General features: G+C 38.0%; 1 protein-coding gene across 1 annotated transcript in view; it reads right to left on the bottom strand.

Moving 5' to 3' along the window:
* Positions 1–22,089, bottom strand: part of SPTLC2 (serine palmitoyltransferase long chain base subunit 2) — a 59,699-nt gene that overhangs the window by 2,097 nt on the left and 35,513 nt on the right. The window contains exons 10-11 of the mRNA XM_085225397.1: positions 3,656–3,791; positions 2,786–2,915 (exon numbers count right to left, since the gene is read on the bottom strand). Coding sequence (XP_085081523.1) covers positions 2,786–2,915; positions 3,656–3,791 — 266 coding nt within the window. The remainder of the gene's footprint in view (positions 1–2,785; positions 2,916–3,655; positions 3,792–22,089) is intronic.

Consider the following 22,089-nt stretch of genomic DNA (forward strand, 5'->3'; position numbering starts at 1 on the left):
GTGAGATTTCTGAACTCCCAAGGTTGGCATTCTGCACTCCCTTACATTTTAGATTTGTTCAGATAGGTACGTTCAGCATTCTTTCAGAATGCCAATAATTCAACAACAACACTCCACTTTTAACATGTTCTGGGTCAAATGCCTGTCTCTTGAGAATAGCTGGCAGATGGATGTTAATATCCCTACATGCTTTTCCTTCCTGGATGAATAGTCCAAGTTCTTATTTCTTTAAACAATGGCCCCTCATGCTTGTTGTATCTGGCAGCAAGAACCTCTCCATTCTAAAATCTGGGGGAATGACAAGACCAGAAGTTAGACCTCAATAAAAACAAAACCAAACAAGAGCGTGGGCACAGTTTGCCAGAGCTTAAAGTAAAGACCCCATATGGAAACAATTTAAGGTTAATTTCTGTTGAAAGAGTCTGTTAACTGTTACTCTTGAATGCAGATTTAGGATTTTATTAATTTAAAACAAAAAAGGACTATGTGACTAATGAAGACTACAAAGGAAATGGCATTGGTGAACTCTGATTTCAAGAGTGTAATATATATTTTTCATCACTAAAAAGAAAGCACCAACCCACAGGGATGCAGGTTATGAGGGACCTCACTCTGATCCTGAGCCAAATATTTTCAGGCAAGAAAGTTTTATTTACATAAAATGGTTAAAATTGTAACTGAGAACTGTTTCCCATCACATGGTTTTATTTAATAAGAACAAGGAAGCATTACAAATATCAAGTATACAAGTATATATCTTATACAAGTATAAGATAAACTTCTCCTCCCCTTGCTCTGTACTCAGATTAATTTTGTTTACAAAAAATGCCACAATAACAGCATTAGTATCCATGCACACATGGATGGGCTACCAAGTTCTCTGTACCACTGACTTGTGGAAACTGTGCCAGCTTTCTCCACTTCTACTCACTTCATTTATTTTCTTCTTGGATATCGTTGCCACAGTTCAGCAGAGGGAACACATCTGACCATGGTCTTAATTACTAGCTGCCTGAAGCTGATTCTGTTTCACTGTGTCAGCAGAAAAGCAGAACACAGTCACTGACACAAAGACTTGCTACTTCTTAACTCCACTTGCCAGTGTTCTGGGTTCAGGGCATGCAGTCACTTTAAACTTGGAAGCAGTTCATGCCAACTTGGAACAAAGCCTTCACACACCAAGCTAAAAATCAAGATTTCTTCATTCACTTCAAAATTCATACATTTTGTCCTGAATTAATTTTTGTAGGCAGACAAACCCTAATATATTAAACAAGCATTTTCCTTGGTTTGAAGCATTTAGCACCTAGATGTATACTCTAGAACTGAGTCCCCAGAGCTAAACGCACAAAACTTTCTGGAAAGCTAGAAGACATGTAAGTAGACTGATAAGAAAAGAGCACTTTTTTAAGCAGAGTAATAAAAATTGCAGATTGGATTTAAAAGAGAGCAAGTATACTGCTTATAAATACCCTGTGAAACCAGCCTGCTATGGTAAAGACTCCAGTTAGTCACGAGAAGACAGACTAGCAGACAGCAAGATGCTGTGATTGCTCAGATAGCATCAGCACATCAAATTTGCGCAGTTTAAGTTGCAGCTCACTTTGCAGGAATACGATTTCAGACTTACATTTTCTTTTTTTCCCCTCCTCCCACCTTCTTCCCATTCATTCTCCTGTGTCTAACAAATGCTCTTCCATTTGTTTCAATGCGCTCATTTCTATTGCTATGCTCCAAGTAATTTAAGTCTAGTATTACTGATTTTACAATGGAGAAAAGGAGGAGAAGAAGAGAGCTCTCAAAAAATACATTTCAGAATTATTTAGAACAGAAACAATTTACTTAGCATAATTACAGGAAAAGTAACAGGATAAGTAGCTGGGAAGGAACCCCTTTAACAGCTGATTGCTGGAGTGTCAAGGTGGAATTCTTCAGGTCTTAACGGGCAGAAATAGTTTGAAAGCAACAAGTACAGCACCGCAGATATAAAGCAAGTTGTTCTACTGGTACAGAGCTGCAGCTGATATACATACCAAACTCTACATGCTACTGCCTTATTACTCTTCCTAGCAAATCTAAAATCAAGAAGGGCCATTTTTTGCTACTGATGTAGAAATCGTGTGGCAGCTAAGGATTAAAGGCTTAAAACTACTTTTTTTTTGTTGATATGCTGGTAAGGGTTTGCTTAAACTACAACTCCTATTTGCTGTTCACATTATAAAGCATCTCCACCTGATCATACCTGAACACTAGACACAATTTCTCCTTCATAATTCTACAATAACTATTCCCAACCACCTTCTTGTCCGTAAGAGGTTTGAAAATAGTTTTTTTTTTTCTTCTTCATCCTCCTAAGGGTCAAGGTGAGGCTGTCCAGCCTGCAGTTCCTCTGATCATATTCTTGTATTTCCTCAAGCACCACTTCCAGTCAACCACGATCCTTCACAGAGCTAATTGAGAATGTCACTATGCTCCCATTTAACAAAAGAAAAAACAGTGTCTCGAGGGAACAAGACCATCTCTCTTGCATATCTGAAATGGGAAAAAGTCCCTGAAATTTACTGAAGATGGCCATTCTGATTTGTTGGAGATGGCGTCCACTCTACTACAGAGAACTTTGAACATTAGGCTTAATTAATTTGTATACCCAACACTGAACCATTCTTTAAAAACAAACAAAAAACACACAACACAAAAGAATCCACAAAAACTAGAATTGTTATCTCTGTTTATATCTCTGTTTACAGAAGACACGAGCAAGACAGAGACAAGATGAGACACTTACCGTATCAAGCATCTCTTTGGTATGAGCTGCAGACAAACAGAATCTGGCTCTGGACTCGATGATGGGAGTTGCAGGGAAGCCCACAACCACAACACCAATGTTCCGCTTTAACATCTCACGCCCAAACGCACTGCCAAAAAAAAAAAAAAAAAAAAAAAATCAAGGAAAATTGGTCAGAATGATAACTGTAGAGACAGAGCAGTGACAGCACAAAGGTCTTAGTATGTTTACCTATACACGCCTTTGTTAAACAAGCCTGTAACACCACAAGTTGGAGCTTCCAGTTCTTTCTCATGGAGGTAGAACATCTAATTACAAAGGCTCTCTTTAGTTCAATCCCAAAGTGGTCTTCCTCAAAAGCTTTCACTGTATTAAGCTTTAACAAAGCTGAAAGATTATATGTGGCAGAGGCTGGTCTTTTGGCAGGCTCTTTCTAAATGGATTTGTAACCTAAGCTTGCAAATCCTTCTGATAGGAAACAGGAACTAAGGCTCAGAAGTTTGGCTATATGAGGAATGCCCCCTGCTGCAATATCCCAAAGCAAATGCTTCTGCTATTTCAAAATTGTTTGTTTCTACCAATTAAATTCAATTGAGGCACATTATAGAGCCACAGGATGCACCGCTTTTTGAAGTGCTTATCATGGGAACACTCAAATTGCAAAAAAAGCCAACAAAAAATCATCTAATCTGATGCCAAATATTTTTAAGAAAGATGCAAAAACCTCTATATGTGAATAAGAACAAGCTTTGCCACTACATGCCATGTTTCAAAACAAAAACAGTCTTTCTTTACATTTAGAAAAGTCTTAATATTCTTGTAGCACGATAACTTTAAAGCAGATGGACAAAAAAAATCTGTTAAGCCTACCCAATTTTTGCTGGCATGTACAGCATCAGAGGCACAACAGGGGAATCTTCATTTCCATAGATGATAAAGCCCATCTCTTTCAGTCGTCTCCTGAAATACCTTGTGTTCTCTGCTAGCTGCTGCACACACTCTCTCCCTAGAAAAGAAATGAAGATTAGACAATAGAAACAACATTCATAAACCACATCTGTAACTGCAGCACAAGATTTCTTCTCACTTAGGTACAGACTACAAATGCACAACTTGTGCTTACAGAAGTGTTAAAATTAAACGCAAACTAGAATTCAGTTTCTTCTTTCTCTTTTAAGCAAGATTAATTGCTCATTTTCTGATAAGGCTGTTGCTGAATGGAGAAGAACAAGCATAATTGTCAAATCCACCCCCCTAATTTTTCCATACCTGAATTGTATCAAGAGATACAAAGCTGGCAAAACAGTACAGTAAGCTGGTTTTAAACAAGCTGCAAAGTTTGCTCAAAATTCACTGATACCTGCATGTTAAAGAATGGTTTGCTTATAGTTTGAATAGATAGTGAATATTAATCAGCTGGGGCTTCTCACCATATATTTTCCAGCTTATCTGTATTGACAGAATTACCACATTCCTCTTAGTCTGCATGCTGAAGTGATCGAGCGGCTGCTCCATAACCTTTTTCACTGAAAGCAAGCTGGGCTTAAATTAAACAGATTACCTCTGATAATCCAGCTCATTATGCACAAGCAGCAGCAGCCAATTTATCATGTGATCAGCTAATTCTGAATTGATTTTTTTGGACATTTGGCAAAATTTGTACACAGGACATTAGACTGCTAGTAAAATTCAAATATTCCAGATACTCAGATATGCATGGAACAACCTATTTATCAGCTAAATTCTAACCCAGCACAGTGTATTACTTTTCTGTATTGCCCAGGAAAAGATGCACACCGTTTTTCCTAAGCAGTTGACAATAATACATTTCAGATTAGCTACTATTCTAATGTGCTTAAGAGATTAAACACTATGCCACTGGCAAGACAATGATAGGCAACATTTATAATTGCTCGTCTCAGGTCCACACGGCATATTTTTTAGATAATTGATCATCCAGACATCACCTTCACCAAATGAGTAATTCATATACTTAAACACTAAATTTTAAAAGCAGTGCTGATGTTACCACAGTGAAGTTGGCTGCTAGATATTAATAGCCCCCCTTTAAAGCTGTAGATAACATAAGGTGATTACCAAAACGAATGCCAAGCCTCTAAGAAACATTCACGCCCACACAGCTATGCTCCAAGCCAGAACAAATGTAGTTTCAAGAACCTATACAGTTTTTGTAGCCAAGAGTATCAGACATTCCACCCACCACCACGCAATCAAAGGCAAAACCCCATCAAAGAAGTGTAACAAAAAGGAATGAAACCTGTTAAGTTTGCAAAACTTGGTCTGTTATTTGTGGGCAGGAGCTGGTACTTTTAATTGTACTTGCCATTTAAAACTTCCCTTCTCCTCCACTAACAGCTTGCTTTCTTAATCTTTTATCCCCTAGAGTTTCTAGAGAAGCTTAATTTTTCTTCCCTTCTTCACCCCAAACCAGCAAGACTTCATTAAAATGCATCTTGTGTTCATGAAACTTACTTTGTAACTGGCTCACATTAGATCAGATCCTCTAGCTGAGATTCAGCTTCTTCCCATGTTTTCAAACTAATGACTTGGTTATTCAGATTACCCCAGCCTGCAATGTTTTGTTGTATTTGTTAAACCTCACAAAACCCTAAAACAAAAAAATCCACAAACAAAGAATCAAACTAGGCCTAGTCCAGAAGACAAGAGATAGTGGGCTAAATGGCATTACTTGCATTTCTAACGTTCAGGCAAACAACAAAACCACAAATGGCTAAGGAGAGCTTAGAAGAGCAACCTATATACAAGGAAAAAAAAAATGCTATCATGGTATCTCCTGAGAAAGCTGCATCTGCTTGTCCCTGTATAGAAATGCATAACTTTTGACAACATTTCATGTCAGTAATTCTATCAAAATAACCATGAAATTTCACAGCTTCAGGAGCACTGAGATAACATACACTGCTGGCTGTAACTGCTGTGATCTGCCCCTCTTCTACAGCCAAGAGTGCAGATTCTCCCATACCACACAGCACGGAGTTTACAGTACACCTAAGCAGGAGATGAAACTTCCTCACCTTCACAGCTTTCCAAATTGCCAGGAACCTTCCAGGCTGAAGGTGAAAAAGCAACCTTAATTTGTAGTTGGCAACCACTTCACAGTCTTCCATAAACACTTTCTCATAAAATGAGTTAATGATTCTAGATTTGTCCTTACAGATTGAAGAGTGCTTTCAGATATGAGTTTCATGCACAGCTCTCCACAGTGACATAAGCATCTACTAAAGCAACAGATAGATTTGGAAGACAGCTGCATTCTTCAAAGGCTTGTGGCCTGAGAAGCTTGTCAGCTTTTACTCTGCACCAGAGCTGTCAGTTTAATTAAGTGATTCTCTCTCTAAAAACTTGTTGCCACAACCACAATAAAATTACTGAGATCATAAAAGCATATCCAGTGGTGACTTCTCTGTACCAACCATGCATCACTACCACTGAGAAAGAATGGCAGTTGTGGTGAATGAAATCAAGCACGCAGATAGCATGAACAAGAACCTGGCAGAGGTTCCTCTAGCTTCCCTTCTTCCTGCATCGTATGCAGCTCTTCTCCTCTGCAGATCATCAAGCTTTGTTTTCTACACCAATATAAAGTTCTGCACTTGAAGTCTTTTACAGTGAGGGTGGTGAGGCACTGGAACAGGTTGCCCAGAGATGTAGTTGATGCCCTGAGCCACTAAAAGCTTTCAAGACGAGGCTGGACCAGGCCATGTACAATCTGATCTAGTTGTGCACATCCCTGTTCACTGCAGGGGAGCTGAACTAGATAACCTTTAAAAGTTCCTTCCAACTCTAAGGATTCTATGATTCTAAGAGGGATATCAAGTATTATTTTGAGTACAGTTTATAGTATAAAGCAAAAAGCATATACCCAGCCTTAATCTTTGTTAATATGCGCTGGGATTCAGCCCCACTGGTGTAGCAGGCTGTTACCTGCTTCTACAGTCTTTCCCATCTGCTCCATGAGCACAAAGCTGAAGCACGCATTGCTTGGAGACAGCAGTGACCAGGTACCACTGTTGCTAATTCCACACCTACCCAGGCATTCAGACACATCTTCAAAAATCCCTTCCCAGCCCAGATGTTTTCTGAAGCTCAGAGTTCTGTCCACATCTACTCATCTGAAGGTCTAGAAAGACTGCCAGGCCTGCAACACTCCTCCAGCAGCTAGCTTTCCTGGCAGTGTACAGCTTCATTTTAAGATCACTCAGAGAAGGCCTACTCAGACACCACCCTTGCCAATTGTTCTTGCACAGGAGTTGTGCAACAGTTCTGGTAACATCCTTTAATCTAAGAAAGTGGAATGTGATGACCTTCAGGGGAAGGAAGAAAGAGAGGATTACTGGAATTGAATTCTTCAGAAGGCTGGAAAACTAGAATCCCTTATCACAGCAACTGATCTCAAGTCCCTTATGGGCCCTGTAAATAGCTTAAACTAACTACTGACAGACCTATGTTGGAATTAGAACTATTAGCTAATAACTTGTCCTTTGCTTTTGTACCCTTTTACAAGTTTATTGCAGTTCTAATAAGATTGCTCTTGCAATTTAGTAAAACACATATAGCAGTCAGGACATCATTTAACCTAAACCCTACATCTACCCCCCTAAAGAAATTGCTACCATGGAATTAAAGGTCACATGCCATCAAAGGAGAAGAAACACACCCCCTTTACGGCCCTCAGCTCAGAGCTGTAGTTGTGTGGATTCAGCAGAGAAAGAAACAAGAACAGAGAAAAGAAATGCAATTACTACCTTTGCTCACATAACTAAAACAAGCTCAGCATTTACTGCTGACAAAGAAGAGGCATGTGCTTTTACTTGACACAACCGAATACCAGTTCACGATGGCATCAGTCACTTTAAACCTACTCTGCTCATTTTCATACCACACAGCTTGCTGTACACACAAAGTGCAGAATACCTGATAGAGCTGCAGCTCCCCCCCCGCCCAAGCATTATTAACCACGTGCAAACTCCCACAGCAGCAGGACTGAGAGTTACTAAAAGCTTCTCTAATGCCTTTGTGCTGCCCATAGCACTTGTAGTTCCTATCAACTCCACGCAGCCAAGAATGCCAGATGCATGCTTTTATATTTTTAAACTCCATCAAGTGCAGAACCTCTGAAGCCTGATTTGACTGCAACAGGAGTGTTTTGTACCGCAGGCTGAGCCAATACACTAAGATGGATATCTACCATAACACTGGTGGAAAGTAAATCAGAATCTTTGCCAGAGGAGACTCCCACAGGTGAGAGGGATGATATATCACCATGGTGACTACCGCTGTTTTATGGATCACATATTTAAATAAACTTTAGCTACAGTGAGAACAATTTAAGAGATACTCAAGCAAGTATTTCTTCAAGAATTTTGAAGCAGAAGTTGATGCATACCTTAGTTATCTGTAGAATAAAAAACAACAACAAAAAAAAATTGCACATTCCAGCACACCAAATCTAAACTCTTGCAGTGAGTTGGTTAAATACAAATAGTGACAATCATTTAGCCACGTTGCTCTTTAAACCACAGAAGCTTATGCTTAAACAGAATGTCCAAACACTGCAAATATTCTTGGACAATTCTTTATTTAGTGAAAAAGCAGATTAATAAAAACTATTCAAGAATTCTTACTTGGGCAGACTGAATATATTAAAAAAAAAAAAAAAAGACGGATCCCTTTTGTATCTGAGTAACTTCTCAACTCCAAACTAAAAATAGTTTCTACAAAGAACAAAGATGACCTAGAATTTGTAGTAAAAACCCCACTACAAATATCTAATATTTATAATACTCCTGTTATCTATTAAGGCTAACGAATAAGTTAACATAGATGGTATTGGACTCAAGGGAAGATTTAGTTCAACTAGGACTGTTTGTTTTCTGCTTTTCTTATGATCTCAAAGCAGTAATTGGAAAACAGTCACAAATCTGTCCTTCCAAACAATGCAACACTTCAACAGTGGGGCTTCATGAGAAATAAAAGACATGCTGCACTGTACACAAATTGTCCACTGCACTCCTAGAGGAGGAAACCAACTTCAGGGAGGGGTGAGTGGCACTCTGTCCCTCCAACAACCGAAAACAAACAGTACCAACAAAACAAACAAAAGACCCACTCCACAAGCAGGATTTTATCTGCTTGTTGCACTAGGGATAGCTATCACCTGGATCTGAAACAAAAATGTGTGAAACAGTAGCAAAGGAAGTTAAATGCTAAAGTTTTTAATTAATTTTTGTATAGAGGCTTCAAAGCAACACAGCAAGACACACCTATAAAATAGTTCCTGAGCAGTGAAACTTATCAGTATGCTAAAGTTCCAGTACAATTCTAATTGATCAAGAGATATCAGTCAATGGAAAACATATCACATCACACAGCTATAATGAAATTACTATATACTTGTTCATTAACTAATTTTATAACTGCTCAACACACCTTTAATCTTGCATTCTTAATTAACATATACTTTGTTGCCAACATGAACAACAAAGTTAAGCTGAGCAATTTCATATCTCAATCTTCCATACCACGTGAAGGCTAAAACCTTCGGTTTTAATGATTAAATGAAAGACCTAGGAAAAAAAAAAGACACAAAACTCTGGATATGAATAGATTGCTGTTCAGTAATGCAGAATTATTCCACTCTAAACAGACATCTGTTGCTCAAAGTACTCCGTCTCACTGAAACAGCTGAGGCTGTAATAAAATGGAACATCCTCAATCCCACTTTTTATATGTGACAAATACTAGTAAGTATTTGTAAGAATTCTCTGAGACCCTGCAATGATACTTCTTAATAACAGCACAATACCTCTGATAAGAAACAGCATGCATCTAGTAAGTAGATTTTGAAGATTGACTGCAGCACATTAAGTACGTATTTTAAGTTACCAGAGCTAAGTAAAGATCAGGGCATGTTAATCTTAGCACGAGATGGAAACTCTCCATTAATTTTTTGCAGATGAGATCTCTAATGCAATTTGTTTCATACTTTTCAGGTGTATCCCACCTTACAAACTCTTGATAGTGCAGAGGCATGGAAGGTGAGAACCCTTAAACCATCTACTGAGAGATGTACCATCCCTCATTTGTGGCAGAATCATTTCTCTTAGTATGGCTTATTTCAGTCAAGGAAGGAGTTGATCCTAGAGTAAGTTTCTCTGAGAAAAACCCCATAATCACAGAATTGTAGGGGCTGGAAAGGACCTCCAAGGATCACCAAGTCCAACCCCCCCCCTGCAAAGCAGGCTCTCCACAGCAGGCTGCACAGGTAGGCATCCAGGTGAGTCTTGAATTCATCTCCAGAGAAGGAGAATCCACAACCTCCCTGGGCAGCCTGTTCCAGTACTCCATCACCCTTTACTGTGAAGAAGTTCCTTCACATATCAGTGATCAAGTTTATGGCCATTTCCCCTTGTCCTGTCCCCATAGACCACTGAAAAAAGGTTGGAAATATGGAAAAATACCACAGCAATACTTTTGTAAGAATGACCTCCACAGAAACAGTTTGCTAGGATGTCTAGCAAATAGGACTACCTGGGCAGGTCTCTTGCTTCTCCTATCCTGATGGCCATGATCTATCTAGAGAATTTATTAAACAATTTTCCTCTCCCGTATTAATGCTTTCTCATGACTAAAATTAATTTTCTTATTTCTTAGGAAAAAGTTCTCAGTCAAATAAAAGTGCTTGTGCAGATTATGGTAGCTGGGGAGAGAAAATGTGTGCATGTAAAAAAAAACATCAAAGAAGCAGATCTCAACCTCCTTCTTCGGGAAACAACACTGAAAAGTATTTGATAATACAAACAGTAACGCTTACTTGATTGCTGTTGGTAACAACTGAGACTCCATATCCCCACATGGAATAAAAATAAAAGTGGAAAGACTTATGAACTATTAATCATCAGTCCACAATGACTTGGCTAACATACAACCCAATTTTATGGAAATTCTTCACCACATACAGCTTAGAAGTTTTTATTTTTGCACAAAACCTGTACATATTAAGAGATCATAAAAATAGTAGAATACCCATCCATCACTGAAAACACACTAAAAAAAAAAAAAAAACAGCCACAATCCATTATGAAGACAGAACAGTAATGCCATCACATCCTGCTCCCTAAACAGAAAATAAAGTGGTCTAAATACATGCTACTTGGAAAAGATATGGATCAAGTTGCAATACTCTGTTTGCCTTTGAGAGCACCAGCATCAACAACTGAAGATTGAATATTGTTTCATTAACATAGAAAGAAACCCTTTCCCCATATCTGTTTCTATCAACAAGCCCGGCAGCAATAATTTCTACTTCAGAAAACCTGTAGTTTCTGACATTTTGAATTATTTAACTGCGTAAACTGGTGATGAAAACTTGGTTACATATATCATCCTCCAGAACTTTGTTTTTTCAAGTCTGAGTGATGCTATAATATATTCATGCTTGTAAATTTTTCCACATTAAAATCCCCTTGTTTTTGCAAAGACTTACACTTCTATTCTGTTTATTATTTCTACATTTCTGTCTTTTGGTTGGCTATTGCAGTGGAAGACATAATTCAACATACTCTGTTTTGGAAACAAGCATTTTTCAAATCTCAACCAGGAACTCAATATTCTTTTGCTGATTTAACAGATTCTCCACTAAGCTTTCAGAAGCTAAGCTGCTTCCTGAGGGCTTTTGAAGATCTTTTGCAATGCTAACACACTAACTTCAAGTTGTTTTCTGGACACTAAGCTTGTAAATATCTCGACATTAAAAAACACAGACAACTTCTTAAAGAAGCATAATAGGCATAAAGGTACCTTTTTTTTTTTTTTTAACTGACATAAAAGTGTTTTTCATATACAGTATAGAAAATTCCTTTTTCAACACTTATCCTAAAAAGCACAAAGTCAAGCACAATTTGTGGTTACATTTGCAGAATGAAACAAAGGAGCAAAACTTTTTTGTATTTGCCAAATGGCAGAAAGGACAGGTATGAGTTAAGAACATCTGAGTGGAAATCTGAGGCAGATTCAAAGCCAGGTAGTACCCATCTGTGGGCTACAGCCAGCAAGGTGAAAACTAGGAGAGAGATTTTAAAGTAAAAAATACCAGAACACTGAGCAAAATTCCATTTCAGTATTGATTAAATACTACTTATCTTCCAAGGAAAAGTTACACAGAGAGAGTATGACGATGCTCAAGTGCCATAATAAATGTTTACGACTCAGGAACTTAGTATCTGCCAGAGTTGATTTTAAGAGGTTTGTAACATCATTTGTCAGAAAGACAACATGAACTCACATCCCAAGGCAGAAAGGGAGGAATCAATGATCAATCTTGCCAAAGGCCCTCACCTGCACAAGGCTATAACAGTCACTCCCTTATAGCAATCTTTTCTTTTTTCAGTCTCCCACAGAGGCAACTCTGAACCAGAATTACAACAGCTCAGAAAAAAAGATGAAGGTTTACAACAAAGTGTTCCTGGTTTGTACTGAGATTATAGTATAAAAGCTAGTGATAAGGAATGAGAGTAAAAATTTCATCACACATGACAGGTCTTGTCTCCTTTGACACGTTTTCCTTATGTCAGTGTTTGAGTTCTAAGAACCGGGTGGCTTCACACAGATCAAACCATCTCCTTTGAATTTGCACTCATGAATGCTGCACTGGTGCCAATATTTGCAGTAAGAATTTTATATCTTTCATTTCAGATGTTGTCTGCAGATTTTCATTACAAGTCTTCAGCTAAGTTACACTATTAATTACACTAACTGATCTGAGACGGCAGACAGACATGATAAAAAAATATAAGGTGAAATACTATACTCCCATATTACTTTATTAAGCAACAGCTTATGCAGGCAAATGCCAAGAGAACCTGCCAAAGCAATGAGAAACTTTAAAAAAGAAAGTAATTAGTATCATCCTTTAATTCAGTGCTACAGATGTGCAGTGTTGCTTAACAACTCAAATGCCAGTATTTAGCAAAATGTTTGGAAGAGAGAAGCGGGTTATTTGGGTTTAAAAGCAATCTGGAAATGGGAAGCACGCTTTAATAGTGAACCTGAGGTGATGGAGAGTCCAGGAACTAGGGGCCAGTACTACACAGGGGTAACCTGAAGCCCTCAGCTCCCACAGCTGTATCCCAAGCAGCACTCCCTGGAGCCCGGACCATGCCATGCCAGAGCCCTGCCGGGTGCAGCCAGGAGACAGCCCAACACTGCAGAGCCACTAACCGAGGTGGACAGCTGAATCAAGTTATTTATTCTTCTGACACACTTGCATGCTTCCTGAGTTCACCACTCAGGAGATAAGCTACAAATAATGTGGGAGGAGAAGCCTTGTTTAAGAGCCAGCACACTTGAAAGCATGAGCTAGGAAATCAAAAGACTGCTGAGAGCTCATGTTTGTCAGCCATATGGCAGCAGCATTAGCAGCAATTTATTTTAGGAGCCACAGTGGAGGGCTTGGCTAACGACCACTCTGAGTTAACCTCGTGTCTATGGTTTTGTAACACAGTTGTATGCAGGGGATTTGTCTGGATTACATGAGTGTGCTGACAGTGGAACCAGTGCAGTGGAGAGCAAATGCCCAGTTCCGTAAAGAAGAGAAGAAAGCAGTTAAATCTAATTTAATTAAAAAAAAAAAAAAAAAAAAAAAAAAAAAGGCAACAGCAAAGCCAAGGATTCAGAAATACAAAAATGAGAAAAGAAAAATTATGGCAGCTAATGTTCCTAGCATTGAAAGGTCCCAGAGAAATAAAATGCCAATATGAAGTATCTATCATTGCATTTGCTGTTAAGCTAAACAGTTCCAGTGGAGTTTAAAGGCATGACAAAAAACAGCTGGGTGCATGTATTGTGTACTCATTGAGTTTACATATACTGGTGAGAATGAAGAATTTGGCATATTTCAAAGCCCAGATGGATGTTTTTATATTTGAACTTTCTGACTTTGTTTGCAACTCCCAACTGCATTCAGAGTTCTCCAAGACAGACTGTTAGCACCACAAGCTTCATCATAAAGAAATACAGCTCTCACCACAAAGAGATCATGAGAATCTGTTGATGTGAATGGAAAAATATGATCTGCTAAGGAAAATCCATTTAAAACATTCAAACTTAAAAGATGTTTCAAAAACTATGGTGACGTGTAACAGAAGCACTGCCCCAGTTTCCCGGAAAGTCTATGCTGGTGATCACAGAAGAACCAGACTGAGCAGGTTACATATGCATTCAAAACTGGAAAGAAATACTACCTATTTTTTTCTGTATTCCCCCAATCTGTGCATCATTTAAACTGTAAATTCTTGACACAAGCAAACAGATTAAGGCTTTCAGAGAAATTGTGACAAAAAAAGGTGCTGCAAAACACGGCAACATAATCAACTAGAACGGTCACTAATGCAAGCCTTGACAGTATTACAGTTATCTGATGAGGCACCTTTTGCCACAAACAACAGGCTTCATTATGTGTGCAGGCACTTTGACATACAGCATAAGGTTAGAGACCAACATGAATAAATATTTTATGGAGTTAAATAAAAGTAGTATTAACTTGACTGAAACCAATGTTTGCCAAGCTACAGCAGAGAGCCTTTCTACAAGAAAATACCTGCTATAGCATTCCAAAAACTTACATTTTAAAGAAACGAGAGTAAATCTGTATAATGCTACTGATACAACAGTCACAAAAATAAAATGGATTAAAAGACCCTCCAGCCTCAAACCTGGCTAGTGTTGGTTCCTAAATTCACCAGCTTAAAACCAGCATAAACAAAATATGTAGTAATAGATATGAATATACAAAAGGAGTAAGTTCCATTACTAATAAGCTTTCCATTAAAGATATTTAGTAAACAATGAAACTTCGAAAATATTAATCCTTAGCCATTAAAGAAAGAACACAAATGTTATCTCTTTGCCTAGACTCAGCACCATTTTTATACAAATGAACACCCATCAAAAATAGCAGTGGCTTTTCTTGGACTAGAAAAGTACCACTTGGACATACTCTAGCTGTTAACTTCTACTGCTTTACCATGTGGCAGATAAAGATTTAAGAACTCACTCCACACTTAAGGGCTGTCTACCATCCTCAACACCACATATGTCTGCATACAGTTGAACTAGTCACTCCAGTCTTTAGAACTATATTCTAGCTGCTTCATAACTATTCACGGAATTGGTGGTGGGAAGCATCTCATATAGCAGTGTTCATTTATGCACATACACTATCAGTAACCAACTACTGCTCTATCACACTTTCTGCTTTTTTTTTTTTTTTTTTAATCAATCTGCATCTTCCCCAGCGTGACTGAAACAAGGTCAGCCTAATTCACATCTTGTATTCTTATAAAAATCTACATTTAAGGACTCAGAGGGAGATTACTATGCACATCCTTCAATATTTGCATTCCTTAGGAATGGTACATCAAAAAATCCACAGGGAAGAATGACTCCCTGTCATTACAATTAGCCAAAAGTGGTTCCAAGTCATTAAGAAGTTTGTGAATGAAGGGCTGCTTTAACAAACATACCATCATTACAGATGCCTCAGTGACAGATTTTGATTAAGCTGCAACTGAAATGTGAGGTGACTGACCTACAAGTGTCAGAAAGACAGCTTTATTTAGCTCAGGTTATGTCAGAATGTTTTACCAGAGTATGCTTCCACTCCTAGAGGAGAATCTGCAGTAGCTGGTCCCAATAATTGGTATATAGACTGTAGCTACTAATGAACTGACGTCTTGGACAGAACTTCCTTATTCTCCATTGTGGGAAGAAAGGTTTGGTCCTGAAGTAGAAGGCTTAAACAAAAAATGCAAGAAGATAATGTATTTGCTTGGTCAAAAGTAAAAGGAAAGGATGCCATCCAGAGGGGACATGGATGTGCTTGAGAAGTGAACCCATCAACAAAGTCAAGCACGAAGTGCTGTACCTGCACTGGGGCAACCTTGGGCATGAATACAGGCTGGGCAATTAATAGATTGAAAGCAATTCTGACAAGAATCAACTTGGGGGGTACTGCTGAATCAAAAATTGGACAAGCGCTGGTAATGCATGCTTGCAGCCCAGAAAGCCTATCATATCCTGGGCAACATAAAGAGTGTGGCCAGTAGGTTGAGGGAGGTAATGCTTTTCTTCTGCTCCACTCTTTGTAGACCTCATCTGGAGTACTATGTTCAGTTTTGTGGTTTATGTGCTGCTCCAACTTAAGATGGACATGGACCTGTTGGAAAGGGTTCAAAGGAGGGCCTTGAAGATGATCAGAGGGCTGGAGCACCTTCCCTATGAAGAGGCTGAAAGAGCTGGAGTTGTTTAACATGGAGAAGAGAAGGCTCTGGGATGACCTCACTGTAGTTTTTCAATAAGTAAAGAGGGCTTGTAAGAAAGATGAAGTGAGGTGCTTTTTTTTTTTTTTTTTTTTTTTAAAACACAGATATGTACAAATACAGAACATTGAGTAATGATTTTAAACTGAAAAAGAGTAGATTTAAGTTAAAGTTTAAATCAAGCAGAGTCAGTACAACAGGCTGCTCAGGACAATAACCAGTTGGGTTTTGACTGCTGTCCTAGATGGAGACTCACAACCTCTGACTTAGCCTAGTTCCAGTGTTTGAGCAACCTTAAATTTCAGTTTCCAGGAATTCCTACTCCTTTCTCTTTGATAAATCTCAAAATTATCCAAAACTTATTTACTAGATACAGAAAATATCTGCAGTTACCCACGTTAACTCCTTTCCATCTTGCACTCTTAGCCACCTCCCACAACAGATGATGACATCTGAAATCTTTCTTTTTGACAGACTAGTAATGAGTATGCTGCAATTTTTTACTCATCAATATGCCACACAAGTGACATGAGGCATCTACCCCAAATGGATTTAAGCTGCTGAGGTATTTTGCCCACAAAAGATGCAGACCTACGCTGCTAAACCCCAAAATAACACACATCCGTGTCTTATAAATCCTGGCAGCCAAAAAGCAAGTCAAAGTTGCCAGGGCACTTCGCTCATTATGAATAAAATGCTTGGCTGAATTTTAGTTACAACTTAACATGGCTCCAGTTATTTTAACCTGCGGCCAATCCCCCCACGAATGTCCAAACTGCTTAGCCACAGAAATAACAAGCATAGCAAAGCAAGGTTCAAAGTGTTTTCTCTTTACATCTAAATCTAAGATAAATGTTATTCATGCTACCCTGTGCAAACATAACTGCAAGAATTCCAGCTCTAAAAATAGAAGTGGTAGGAAAGTAAGAACTAGTAATGAGCGTTACTACTACTACGTTTGCCAAGTGAAGAAAACACTAAAATGCTTTGCAGAACTGGTAGATGACACTTTTCTATGAAGCAATTAGCCTCACAAAAGACATCAACATACCCTGGTAAAAAAAGGCTTCAATGTAGCGTTGATGTGATTATTACATAAAGCAAATACAAACAGCAAATGGAGGAAGTTTCTGAAGCAGAAGTTATAATCTGTGACAAAAGAATCATCATGTTCTGAACTAAAATTAAAATTTGGAAGTGGAGACCATCCTACATGCTCAACAAATCATACAGTACAGTAAGTCTCACATTCAACGTGTTCCATTTGCAATTCTTTAATCCCATCTTAGAGCAGAGCTGTAATTTAGATATGAGAACCAAAGCTGCTTCTCTTCCCCAAGACCCATCAGACATTTGTTTAACAACCGTCACTGGCACAGACTTTTCTGTTTTTTTGCCCGAGCACAGAACTGAGCCTGAGCATATGATGAAATTAGGCAGATTAGAAGAAATAACACTTTGGCTGGGACAGCAAAAAGCAGTTGTAGCCAGGAGGATCAATTAGCTAACAAGCTATGTAACATCACTCTTACCTTTTTCTTATAGATGCAAATTTACTACTTGGCAAGTTTTCAGAAAAGGAACCTACCTCCCTGAAGCTACAGCAACGAACAAGTTTAAATACTACCACTCCTTGAGGAAAAACCCTTTAACAATATGCACTTTCCTTACTACATTAATAGTCCTAGAGTGGTAAAGGACAATAAATGGTGCCAATTACAAGTGAAGCACACAAGATTTTCACCACCAGTTATTCCAGCTCTATCTCAATAGATTAAAGGAACTGAACCTGCAGCAAGAATTCGCTGCTGGAAAACCCCATACACCATCTTGCTTTCTATTTTTTTCCCCCTTTAAAGGTATGTTTAACAGACAATAAAAGAAGAAAAAAGCTTTGTGCCCAACAACAAGGGAATAAATCATTACCATAAACAATATTTATTTGTTTTCCATCAATCTTGACATGAAGCATCTAAGTCACCCAGTGCTACCAAGAAGCTGCAGCCTTGCCAGGGTCACATAATTTATCACAACCAGATGGTACGCTGTCAATAAAAGGAGGGGCTACTATCACTCCAGGGCAGAATAATTACCTTCCCTTTGAACCAAGGACAGTGTTTTCAATAAAAACCCAAAGCCGTTTAATGCAACTTCCAGTCTGTCAGACTCCTACTGTGCAGCTCCAGGGTTCGCTACACTCACAGAAATGAAGGAGACCACTTTTTGAAAAGCATAACTCAATTCTCTCATGAAGGACACCGATGATATACAATTACAAACAATAAAAAAAACTAGAGAGACATTTTGAATTATCTTTAAAAGCTGTTTACCTCAACTTCCTCCATAACAAATCTCACAGAAGGTTAGATGTACTTCATTAAACAGCCCATGACATAGATTGAAGTTTGAATAAACCACTGATTATCGCTGTCCTGTTTACGTACTTCTCCACACTGCTGCATTTTAAAAGCAGGAATAGCAACCTGTATTCTCTGGGAACTAGCATGCAAGAGTTCTGAAACACAGAACTAAAGGCTAGCTAGTAAAAGAAATTAGAGAAGGACGAACAGCTTTCCACCTCTTTTGGATGAAAACACCACTAGTTGGCATTCCACTAACACATCTAGAAACACATCCCAACTATATTCAAGTAATTCAGAGAACTGGAACTTGAAGAATAATTAAGGAATAATACAAATAGTACCTTCACTTAGAGCAAAATAAGAGACTGGATGATTTTCTTTACATACTCTATCACCCTAGAACTTCAAACTCTGCCAAATAGAAAGCAGTAATTACTTGAACAAAACATTTCCAAATCTGCTTCCAAGCCAATTTTTTTTTTTTTTTTTACTTTTGTCCTCCCCTTCTTTCAATAGTATATATTAGAAACACATCCTCTTTTCATAACACCAGAATGTTTTGTTCATCTTGGAAAGCTAGAGTGAGTGTCAGGCCTGGGAAAAGAAAGGGGAACCAGAAGCTCAAGTTTTACCATTTCCAGGAAATGCATAAAACAAAACAGAATAGAAACATTCATGTAGTTCTAATTCTAGAATGGCAACAAGCAAAGTCTGTTGAAAGTGTTATTAAAAGATGGCTTAGCTCAATTTACTCTCAAATGATCCTCTAACCAAGATCAAATTAACACATATGAATTACAGCCTAGAAGAAAAAAATGCACAAAAAAACAGAGGAGGAAAAAACCCAAAATTAAAGAGATGACTGCACACAAGTGATAATTGTGTGCTTTTTCTACCTCCACCAGTAGCTGTGCTCTGTAGCTAATGGCTGGCCACTCAGAAGACTACAACTCAAAAAAAAAAAAAAAAGTGTGTGTGTGTGGGGAGAGGGTGAGATAATAAACAACATCTCTCAGTCCTCCTCTAAGAAGCAATTATGCACGTGAACAGAAAATTAAAAAATTTACAGAGAAAAAAAAGAAATTGTCTCCTCTGTGTGTACAGGCAAGGATAGTTTTTACTTTAGCGACAGTAAAGACTCTACAGTTCGTAATTAATATGTGCTGTGAGGGCATAAGACAACATAGTCAACAAATAAGCTTCACTAAAAATAGATGTATGTTTCTGTTTCTACTATGACAAACTTTCCTTAGAGTTTGAGCATTGCTTGTACCTTTGCAGTAGATTTCAATGAAGATTTTGCAGGCTGTCCCTAAGAATACACAGAACAGTGTGTGGCAACTCCTGTTGGGTGTATATAGGAATACACAAGGTAAGGGACATTGTTTTCAAACACATGCTAACTGCATTAATTATTAATCATTACCTTAACAATGAATCACCTACACTGTTCTTCTGTACTATATTGTTTTCTCCAACTCTGCTGTATTACATAGTTTTGCTGCAGGTTTTATTGCTTCTCTTCCTTTTAGCTTGCATTTCCTAATTAACATGAAATTTCTAAAGACAGCAACTAACTCATTATTAATTGAAAAACCCTGATCCATCCTGCCACGCAAGCAGACTGATATTTGTATTGAGATGCCATTACAGAAAAAAATGTAACACAATCCATGGTCAATTTTACCAACCACCTAGGTTCACCTAGGTGAACTTCAGTACAGTTCTTGGGAGTCCAAATTTTTTAATGGCTCCACTAGTCTGCAAAACTTATGCAAGCTAGAATTCTCAAAAAATAGAAGATACCTTCAGGATTGTGACACACGCACACAAAAAAAACCCATCAAAACCCAACAAAACAGCCTACAATTCATCCTTGAAATTAGTCAATGTACTTTTTCACATTTCACATTTTAAAATACCACTCCAAAATAGGAAGACCACCACTCTTTGGTACAAACAAAAGACAGGATTATTTGTAATTTAATACGGAAACATTTCAGCTGTCATAATACCCGGATAATTCCTATGCCAGTTTGACATTTGAGACATGTAACATACTAGTCAGTGAAGCTCATGTTTTTGTGCTCTCAAATGAGGCATCAGCTGATACGTTGCCCATAACATTTTCTCCTTCCACACATTTGTTCTCACATTGCTGAAGAGATTATCAGGCCACCAAATCTTGAGCTTTTTTCATGGGACTATTTCACTGAATCAGCAAGGTTGGAAGAAATCTCCAAGATCTCTTGTTCAAGTGTCAAATTCAGTTCAAGTGTCAAATTTGAAAATAATTTCTTTGTTCTAAGGCACCATATAGTCCTCTGAAGTTCACATCTAAAGGGACACCAACTGCCTACTCCAGCTGTGAAGAATTCAACAAAATATATATATTTTTTAAGACTTAAAAATGTAAAAGAAGCATTAAATACCACTGATTTCATAGCAGTAACCTTCATAAGACTTAATACTTGAGCTATAGTGCTTTTTTTCTTCCCCTCTACTGATTTGAAAAAGCTGCCTTTTATTCCTATATAGATAAGAAAGTGACACACAACAGGGATATGGAGCGATTAGCATCTAGACTCCCTATGTGATAATGAAAGGAGATATTTGCTGACCTCAAACTGTCTTTGAAGTCTGCAGGATTACCTAGAGAAGAAGGATTATTCAGCAGGACATACATTCCCTTAGGTTTGATTTCTCTGTCAAAACTTGGAAATACTTGGACCACCACAAAATCTGATGCTATAGACAATGTTCAAGGACAGCAGCTAAACAGACATCACATATCAGAGTTTGATCTTAACCTAAACTACTATGAGGTAAATGTTGCTTTGCAAAAGACTGAATTACACACAAGTTTTAGCATTAAGAAAAAAAGAAAAAAAAAAAAAAAAAAAAAACACGACAAAAACAAAATGTGCAGCTCTTCTGTTTAGGAAGCTCAGAACAATCCCATGTTTACGTGAGCTTTTATTTTATATGAAAGAGGATACAAACTAAAATACATTATTTACTGTCAGCAGCACACTGATTTCAAACACATAGAAATTGCCAAAAAGTAGATATGTATCAACATAAGTAATCTATTTGAATTAACTCAAAGAACCATTACATCCTCAACTGTAAAGCCAATGTCTTGTATTTACTCCACGAACTTATTCTCATTAGATTGGAGAACATAACATAGTCTTGACTTTTCTCTGGTATAAAGTAAATGTGTTTTTGTTTATTTAAAACTCTGGAAAGGACTTTCTGCTGACATGGTTACTGTTGCCACTGGTTATTTAACAGCTACTAGAATTAAGTCTAGCTATTTTACAACAGTAACTACAATATTATACCAGATCAAAAGCAGGTACACCCTAGAAATACCAACTGTCTCCTTACTTTCACAAAGGTTTTTCAATCTTTACTGAAATTTACACACACTGAAGAAAAAACACCTCACATTCTTTATTTATGCTTACAGTGATCTCTTCATAGAATCACCAAACGGCTTGGGTTGGAAAGGACCTCAAGGATTATTAAGCTCTACCCCCTGCCACAAGCAGGGTTGCCAACCGCTACATCAAGTACT

Source organism: Meleagris gallopavo, chromosome 5 (assembly GCF_905368555.1).
Source record: "Meleagris gallopavo chromosome 5, MGAL_WU_HG_1.1, whole genome shotgun sequence".
NCBI classification, from domain to species: Eukaryota; Metazoa; Chordata; class Aves; order Galliformes; family Phasianidae; genus Meleagris; species Meleagris gallopavo.